Here is a 9,655-nt window from a genome sequence, read left to right on the forward strand (position 1 = left end):
AGAAGAAGAAGAAGAAGAAGAAGAAGAAGAAGAAGGAGGAGGAGGAGGAGGAGGAGGAGGAGGAGGAGGAGGAGGAGGAGGAGGAGAAGGAGGAGGAAGAGAAAGAGAAGAAAGAAATAGGCCAACTTATAAACTAATTTTCTCAGTTTTATATTTATATGCTGGTATCTTCACTATCATGAATTTAAATTCTTAAAATGGATCTGGGTTAGTTTCTGGAAGAAAATGAAATTATATATTTTTTTTTCATAGAGTACATTTAAAGAGCTAGGAATTCAATTACCTTACTTTCAGGGAATTTGGGGAATATTCAATTTATGTAAACAATATATCTAAATATGCCAATAAGAACAGAGCCCCTTTAATTTCAAAGACTTAATAATCTAATATATTACTACCATGTGGAGGTAGGAAAATGTTACATACTCACAATCAGAGGTGAAAGCATTCCTGAATTACAGACACATACACATGCAGACATGGACAAATAGAACTTATAGCTTCAGTTCTACAATTTCAGCCATTATCAAGAGTAAACACAGAAACACTAAACTCCCTGGCACAGGTACCAAATGGCTTCTCTCTTCTGAGAGGTGTGACATTCTTCATTGATTTGAAATAAAAAATAGACAAGTAAAAATGCTGACAAATTATATTGTGTTGTCTCTCACCCAATGGAGACTAGAGCTTTACAAACCATCAATCTATTTAGAGAGATATCTAAATGGTCTGACCATAAATATAAATTCTCACCAAATGACCAAGCAATTGCATTTTTAGGTATATACACAAGAGAATTGAAGCCAAATATTCATACAAAAATTTGTATACAGATGTTCACAGCAGCATTATTCAGAGTAGCCAAAAATGGAAATAACCCAAATAAAGCATGCTATAATATGGATGAACCCTGAAAACATGATAAGTGAAAATGACAGATACAAAATATCTCATGTTGTATGATTCCATTATATTAAATATTTATAATAGGAAAACTCATAGAGACAGAAAGTAGGTTGTTTTCCAAGGGCTGGTGGAAAGGGAGGCATATGAAGGGGGCTACTAAATGGGTATGCCATTTCTTTCGGGTATAGAAACTATTCTTAAATTTGAAGTAATAGTTTCACAGAATTGTGACTATATTAAAGAACACTGGCTTGCACACTTATAAATAGCTAAAAAAATGAATTTTATGGTATGCGGACTTTATCTAAATGAAGAAAAACAAACCAAATTCCTTACCATGGCTAGCAATAGTGGGTAATAACTTCTTTTTGGCTGTAAATGAACCAAAACCAAGAATAAAACAAAAATTATAAAAAGAGTTGATGATGTGCTATTGATGCACACTGGGTTCATGTTGGAGAAGCAAGACAAGACATACCTGGATTTTAAATACATATGCAGTGTACTTCTCTGTCACTGAAGTTTACCTCACTCTGGAGGTAAATCAATTGAACATACAGGCGTGCCTTCTAAAACAGGTAAAGATAATTATTATAGAAGTGTAAAATCAGGACACTCATACAGATATGAACACGTGTTAAGTACTTTATTACATAAGGAAATTGGCAGAAATTATAACTAGTTCACATGAGCATTCAAACAGAAACAGGAATATTGATTGGAAATAGTAAAATGAATATGTAAATGGAGGCGAAATTTGTTCAATTGCTCTGTCTACCGTATGAGGGGGACAAATGAGCCTCTACTGGGGGTTGTGCATGTCTATCAGTAACCTGAAGCTTACAAAGTGATGTAAGAGCTCAAGGACAGTATAAGGCTAGAATTAGATAACCTGGAGTGGTGTCCAAAAGATAGGGGAATGTTTCTATTGGAACACCCATTCTTTGTTTTTGTTAGACTCTTAGAGTCAAGTAGAAAAGCTAGAGTTCCCTGAAAAGGAGGGTCGAGTTACCTGGGAGACCAGGTTCCTATCATGGGCATTTGTTGGCCAGTCCTGCTCAGGGCCCAGTGGACACCAGTGACATCACAAAGTCCAAGTTGTCACAAAGGCAGCTCCCTGACCAATGAGGGGCTGGAGCACCAGAATATACTGGGCAGGAAAAATCAGTGGTGTCTGGAGAGGCCCAGGCCAGCAAGACGATCCAGCTGGTCTGATTGGCAAATCCAGTAACAATGTCTGGGGAAAGAAGACGCCGGCCCACTCGCAGGCGTAAGAAGCACGCTGTCTCCCGCTCCCAGAGAGCCGAGCTGCAGTTCCCGGTTAGCCGCGTGGATCGCCTCCTGCGAGAAGCTCCCGACGTCCAGCGCCTGAGCAGGGACACATCTGTTTTCTTCACCGGCGTTCTGGAATACCTGACGGCCAACATCCTGGAGCTGGCGAGCAAGGAGGCCCTCAACCAGCACAGGGTGCTCATCACTCCAGAACACGTGGAGAGGGCGGTGGACAACGGCCCCCTCAGCTCCATCTTTAAGGATGACACCCACCCTCGGGGTGATGGGATGACCTCAGCCAGGAAGTAGTGGTGATGCCTGGGTCCCAGAGCCTGGCGAGACTTCATCTAAAGCCCCATCTAGTCCCCAAAACTGCCCGAAGATGGGAAAAGCCAGGGACCATGAGTACTTGCTATTAAAGTGTTTAAACACATGAGCGATTTTTGACTCCTCCGTTTCTGTCATTCTGCGTGGCAAGTGTGTGTGAGACATCCAGAAGGAGATGTCTCATGGGGCGTCGGAGGGCAGAAGATGGGTGTCAGCGTGGGATGCTGGACTCAGGGATTTCAGGGAGCAGTTTCTAGAGATGGCAGAGTGGGGAGTGGCACTGGTAGGAGTAGCTGGCCAAGGTCATGGGGGAGAGAAGACTTCCTCACTGGCTCTGGGCAAGTCAAGGCCTGGGAGGCCAGGAGGCTGGCAGGGGGGCTGCCAGAGTGAAGGTGGTAACTGGGGGTGGCGCTGTGGCTGCAGACTGTGATGGAGGCACCAGAGGCTTTGTTCATGGTAGGGAACATCTAACAGTAGGAGGTGATGGTGACGGTGCTGGGTGGAGAGGGTGGCACAGAAGTTGGCATGAACTTGATGGGACGAGCTTCACATGAAGATTGAGGAGTGATGGGGAAACCATAAAGAAACAAACAGAAAAGGAATTATGGCCATGTTGATTTCATACTTTTTATACTCAGGCTCATTCCAAATAACAATAATAATAATTAATAATAAAAATAATTCCAAAATAATAATAATTCCAAAATAATAATAATAATAATAATAATAATATGATGATGATGATGATGATGAAGAATCGAGATAGATTATTAGCTAACGCTGTGTTACTCTCTGTCCCCTGTTGTGGACACTGAAAGATTCCATACAAGCTACTCTGTGGACTAAGGCAATTCAAACAGTCCTCAATGGTTATTCTTTATGAATGGATTATAAATGTACCCCATCATAGACCATTATTAACCTCATGTGCAGATGAAATACCTAGTCCGTCTCTGGTTATACACTTGATAGAGTAGCAGAGTTATCAGTGGCCGAATACGGGTTTGGAGAGGTTTAAGCATGTTGTGTGTAAGTTCTCTCCTAAGTGGTGGGCTCAGAAGTGCATATAATTCTTATAAATACTCTCATGTGCTGTTTTAGTTTAAAAATTATTGTCACATCAACTGTTCTAGCAATCTATTCCCTTACCTGTGACTGGCAACATTTGACACTTTCTCCTGTTCATCGTATGCTCGACGGCCGCCCTCTTGCCTCCTTGCCTGCCACAGAGGGCCGGTCAGAGAGAGGCTGGCAAGGTGGCTTTAGCAGTGGGGTCAGGTGACCTGGGTTGGCCATCCCCGTTCACCACTTTCTGGCCATGGGATCCTGGACACTCATCTGTTCTCTTTGAGCAGTAGTTTCTTCATGTGTAAAATGAGGTACTAAGGAGTCCTCCCCTTTGGGTATTCCCAGAGATTAAATCAAATTGTTTCAGTAATTACTGCCTAACACAGTGCCTGGTAGAGAGGAGGCCCTTAGAACTAGCTACACATGTCTCCCTCTCTGTCAGCCAGATGCTTGGGCAAGCTCCCCAAGGTGCCTTTGGGCCTGTAGATTCAAGGCTTGCTGAGCCTTGTGGAGAGACAGGGGTGGGCCACGCAGAGGAGGAAGCCAGAGGTACATCCAGGAACCAGACAGTCCCCACCCTGGTTTCCTCTCGACTCCCCTCTGCCTGGAGACAGAGCCTCTAATTGCCTTCTGCCACCACCTCTAAAAGCTGCTGGAACTGGCTTCGCTCTTGCACATGTCATGTCATGGGAGCATCCTGAGCGTTAGTATCAGGGTTGTGCTTAGAGCTCCTTGGAATATGTGCTTGCAGAAATCCAAGATACTGTTCTTGGCGATAATGCCTATTAAACCAAAAATTTCCAGCAACCTCATTGCTAATAAATCCAGTCTGCAAGCTTGTGATTTGTTACAGAGAGCCATGAAGCCCTCCTAGCCTTAGCCAGGTTCGACTCTTACTCCTCTGTTCCTGAGTAGCAAGGAGGCCTCTCCCCAGCAACTGCAGGTGGAGATTCACCTTCAGCTAATTACATGAAAGCACCGACACTGCCACCCCATCCCTGAAGTGGAGCATCTTTGTGTCCTAGGTGCGGTTGCTCATATTCCAGTGTCCTTTAGCCAGCGGAGAGTGCCTCCAGGGCTGGTAATGCCAGGGAATCAATCATTATACCAAATGGTGATGTGTTGGTCAATGACCTTTAAACTGTTGGCTTTGGCTTGTGATTCTAGCTTCTTGTAGAACTAAACATAGTCTCCTGGATACTTCACTGGAAGGCACAGCTGAGAAATTCACTAAGGGCCAGAGAAACCATAGTAGGTGGCTAAACTATGTCATGTTAGTAGGTCTGTGTGGTCAGGTGGTCACCTTAGTGTCCATGCAGTAGTCAACAGTAATGGCCACCGTGACAACTCTAGGGAGTCAGGCTTCTTGGGCTCTTTCAGACTCTCTGTCTGATGTCCCAGGTGGAGTTTGGAGGCTGAGCTTGAATGACTCGTGTTGGCAAGCCATCTTTAGAGTCACACAGACATGGGAAAACCAGGCAGAGCTATACTACCATCCCTTTAAGAATTGTGCTTCCTTTGTGTTTGTGGATTTCACAGGAAACATGGTGGCCACAGCCAGCATGGCATGAGTCTAAATGCAGCAGCCTGCCAAACACCCCTCCTACCCGAGCACAGGACTCCTACACTCGGGGAAGGAAGGCAGGCAGAGAGTGAGCATCACTGCCTTTCAGAAGAAATAAGCCCCCCAAGTTTCGCCTTTTTGTGCACTTCAAAAAGGTGGGAGGGGGACGGTGAGGAAGGATTTGCTCTGGCTTGAGCTCTGCAGAGAGGACAGACACCACTGATGACCAGGGTCCTGCTGGGAGTGGGAAATCTAAGACCAGTGTGAGTAGGGACAGGGACTGTGGAGGGTGTGGCTGCCAAACCAGGTCTGTGATCAAACGTGGTGTCAGGGCAGACTGGGGTTAGACACCAGACACAGGTTGACATAGGCCAACACAGAAGAAAGCATCACATGTGGGAATAGCTGAGCCCAAGAGTTGTGTGTGGAAGGGAACTTGGAAAGTAATGTCAGCTTGGTGTTGGCATGAATACAAGGCCTTGGAACTAGGCTGCCTCCCACTGAACAACCTTTGGGAACAGAGGCTCTTTACAGTCCTGGGCTCTCCTGGTCCCTGAATCTGACAGATCCCGCAGTATTTGGCCAGAGGGAGACTGCTGACTCTTTTAGAAAGGGCCTTTGGAAACATAAAGTAGAATTCAAAAAAGAGGGGTCCTTCCATGAGTATCAATACATAATTTCTTAAAGCATTAATTATAAAATGTCAGTTCACAGACCTTTTCTGGACAGTGGATGGATTTGCTAGTCCTACACATGTTTTAAAAGAAAACATGTTTTAAAAGAAAGGCTTTTATTCAGGTAAAAAGAACTTTTTACCTGAATAAAAACCTTTGCAGAGGGAGCACTGGTGGAGATGCAATAAGCCTAGTTGAGAATCTAGCAGGAAGTGTGTGGGTGCTGGGCACATCCAGCCTAGGCAAGGACTCATTAGGAGGTTCATGAGTAGAGAATGCAGCCATTCTAGGGCAGGTATCAGAAAATGGTACATGTGTGGAAGGTGCAGCCATCCTAGGGACTGATAGATTAGAAGATGCATGGGAAGATGCAGAAACCAACCTACAGGAGGATTCCACTTGAGTTGCCTGAATGGAGGAGACATCTAGTTTGCCAGTTTATGGTAAGACCTAGAAGGCCATGCATGGTGGAGGGAGCATCTAGCCTGGAGGAGAACTTCCAGGCTATGCATGGGTAGATGGATACCAGCCTCGTACAGTACTCAACAACAGGTGCAGTAGTGGGACCTATAGCCAACCTGGGAGATGACCCTGTGAGAAGTCTTGGAGTGGAGGGTGCAAATAACCTTGGGTTAGGCCAGTTAGGAAGTGCAAGGGAAGAAGGAGATGTATGGAAAGAAATAACATCTAGACTGTGGGAGGACTGGATGGGGGTGCATGGATGAAAAAAAGCCATTCCGGGAGTAGATCATGAAAGATGACTTAAGTTAAGGATTCAGACAACCAGGGATAGTATTCAGCAAGAGGTGCAAAGGTTGAGGGTCCAGACAGGCTAGGGGAGGACCTGACGGGAAGTGTATGACTCACAGAAGCATTCAGCCTAGGGGAGTACCCAGTGGTTGCTCATGAGTAGTAGGCTGTAATAACTTAAGAACTATTTTTGATTTTCTGTAACTGATGATTTGGCATCTTGGAATCACTGGGCTATGCTAATGGTCCAAGGTTGTTTTACATCTCCATCATCCCAGTGTTTTTCTTGAGCATAAAGAAATCTTACAAACCCTCAAACCACAAGCTTCAACATGTTTTGCTTCCTGTCCAAAGAGGAATGTCCTCATCTGTGGCTTCTCACCACTATAGTAATAAAGGTCCTATTTTTAATTTCCCTCTCTCTGTTTCTCCCTTCATGGAACATGCCATGCCTCCCATCCTCTGAGGAATTGTGAGTAATAAACTCTTCTTTGTAAAACAATTGGCTTCCATTTCCATTACTATATGTGGTTAAAACAAATCTTGGGTTCATTTTAAAACAATTAGTGCAGTAAGAAGGGTAATTTGGTAACAGACAGGGATGAAATACCTCTTGGTTTACTAAGTGAATCCAACATACAGCAAATATTGTTGGCCAGCTTGTGCTTTAGTGGCAGTGTGTTATGTTTGTTTGATGCAACCAAGTTGCCTTGATTCTCCAATCTAAATTGTAGTAGAGCTCAAAAAGCTGAGTCCTCTCTGAGGGGCTGTCAGGCTTAGGGTGCTATTGTCTGGGCAGTGTGCTCCAGTTGGCTCCTTAAGTGTTTACCATGTGCTTAATCTGGGCAAGTCCCCAGAAGAGCCTAGGGTAGTTGACTGTTGTCTATGTGATGATACTATGGGAAGGTTCTCCCAAAAAAACGGTATGGTCGCCTCTCTTCTGACGTAGGTGAGTCTGATCCACTGAAGTCTGTAGGGGCTGCTCAACTGAAAGTCACTTGCTTCCTCATATGTTCTGGGCACATTGGCTGTTCTCTTCCGGTAGTGGGAACCTGCCCACTTAGATATCCTTATACTAGAAGGCCCTGTAGACCAGTAATGTGGTCACTCTTTCCAGGGAGACCATGGCTCCTGCAAGGATTGTGTTGGTCACAATTCCTCTGTTGTTGTCTGCCTTGCTGCCATTTCACACTTTGTCTCCCAGCCCTGTGGGTAATTTGACTTTGTATTCTTAGAAGCCCTTGGAACAATATTTAATGAAAAAATGGAAGATAAAGAACACAGGTTTCAAGTGTGTCTAAAAACTCTTGATGATGTGCTCAATTTAATCAATATTTCTAAGATGCCGCAATGCTGCTCCTCAGTTCTCCTCAGCACCCAGTGTGTCAGCACTCTAAGAGCTTTGATTTTAGAAACAAATCATAAGAGCAAATCAATAAGGAAATAACATCCTTAAATGACACATTAGACCAACTGGACATAATTGACATTTACAGAGCCTTCCATCCTAAAATAGCTGCCTCAACAAATATAAGAGAGTTGAAATCATACCAACCATATTCTCTGATCATAATGCTTTGATACTAGATATCAACTGTAAAAAGAAAGCAGGAAGAACCACAAATACATGGAGATTAAACAACATGCTACTGAAGAATAACTGGATCAGAAAAGAAATAAAAAGAGAGATCAAGAGATACATAGAAATGAATGATAATGATAGTACAACATATCGAAACTTTTGAGACATGACAAAAGTGGTCATAAGAGGAAAGTTCATATCATTACAGGCCTATCTCATAAAACGAGAATGAGCCCAAATAAATAGCCTAACATTTCTTCTTAAAAAATTGAACAAGAACAAGTGAAGCCTAAAATGAACAGAAGAAATAATCAATATTAGAGCAGAATTAAATGAAATTGAGAAAAAAAAAGATAAAAAAAGTAAATGAAACAAAGAACTGGTTCTTTGAGAAGGTTAATAAAATTGACAAACTCCTGGCTAGACTCACTAAAGAAAAAAGAGAGAAGACACAAATAAACAAAATCAGAGGTGAAAGAGAAGTTACGATAGATACCACAGAAACACAAATGATCATATAAGAACACAATGAAAAAATATATAATACCAAATTTAATAACCTGGAAGAATTGGACCAGTACTTAGAAAAATACAACCTTCCTAGACTGAATCAAGAAGAACTGGAAAATCTAAATAGACCAATCAGCAGTATGGAAATTGAAACAATCATCAAAAACATACCAAAAAAGTAAAATCTAGGACCAGATATCTTCACAACTTAATTCTATCAAATATTCAAAGAAGATTCACTACCTATTCTCCTCAAACTCTTCTCAAAAATTGAAGAGGAGGCAATACTTCCCAACTCATTATATGAGGCCAATATTACCCTGATACCAAAACCTGATAAAGATAACACAAAAAAAGAAAACTATAGACCTATATCTCTCATGAACACATTTGCAAAAATCCTAAATAAGATACTAGTGAACCAAATACAAAAATATATTAAAAAGATTATACACCATGACCAAATGGGATTCATCTCAGGGGTATAGAGAGTTTAACATATGCAAATCAATTTATGTGATACACCACAAAAACAAACAAAGAAAAACAATAAGAATTATACAACCATATCAATAGATGCAGAAAAAGCCTTTGATAAGATACAACATCCATTTATGATCAAAACACTTAATAAAATAGGTATAGAAGGAAAATACCTTAACATAATAAAGGCCATATACAACAAACCCTCAGCCAACATTATACTTAATGGTGAAAAACTAAAAACCTTTCCTCTGAGATTAGGAACAAGACGAGGCTGTCCACTATCACCACTGTTATTCAATATAGCATTAGCAGTCCTAATGGGTGCAATCAGGCAAGAGAAAGGTATAAAAGGCAACTAAGTAGAAAATGAAGAAGTCAGACTGTCACTATTTGTAGATGACATGATTCTCTATGTAGAAAAACCTAAAGACACCACAGGAACACTACTAGAAATAATAAGCAAATACAGTAAAGTTACTGGATACAAATCAGTATTCAAAAATCCATAGCATTCCT

At 42.2% G+C, this 9,655-nt stretch overlaps 1 protein-coding gene across 1 annotated transcript; it reads left to right on the forward strand.

Moving 5' to 3' along the window:
* The first annotated feature begins 2,139 nt into the window (after positions 1-2,139).
* On the forward strand, positions 2,140-2,487 carry LOC107507263 (histone H2A-Bbd type 1). Its single transcript, XM_016138303.2, has one exon. The coding sequence runs from the start codon at positions 2,140-2,142 to the stop codon at positions 2,485-2,487; it is 348 nt and encodes a 115-aa protein (XP_015993789.1).
* Positions 2,488-9,655: the final 7,168 nt, after the last annotated feature.

The sequence above is a fragment of the Rousettus aegyptiacus genome, unplaced genomic scaffold (genome assembly GCF_014176215.1).
Source record: "Rousettus aegyptiacus isolate mRouAeg1 unplaced genomic scaffold, mRouAeg1.p scaffold_m13_p_9, whole genome shotgun sequence".
In the NCBI taxonomy this organism is placed as follows: domain Eukaryota; kingdom Metazoa; phylum Chordata; class Mammalia; order Chiroptera; family Pteropodidae; genus Rousettus; species Rousettus aegyptiacus.

What these genes read in the sequence shown, in the direction of transcription:
- LOC107507263 (XM_016138303.2), top strand. Translation starts at nt 2,140, where the DNA reads ATGTCTGGGGAAAGAAGACGCCGGCCCACTCGCAGGCGTAAGAAGCAC.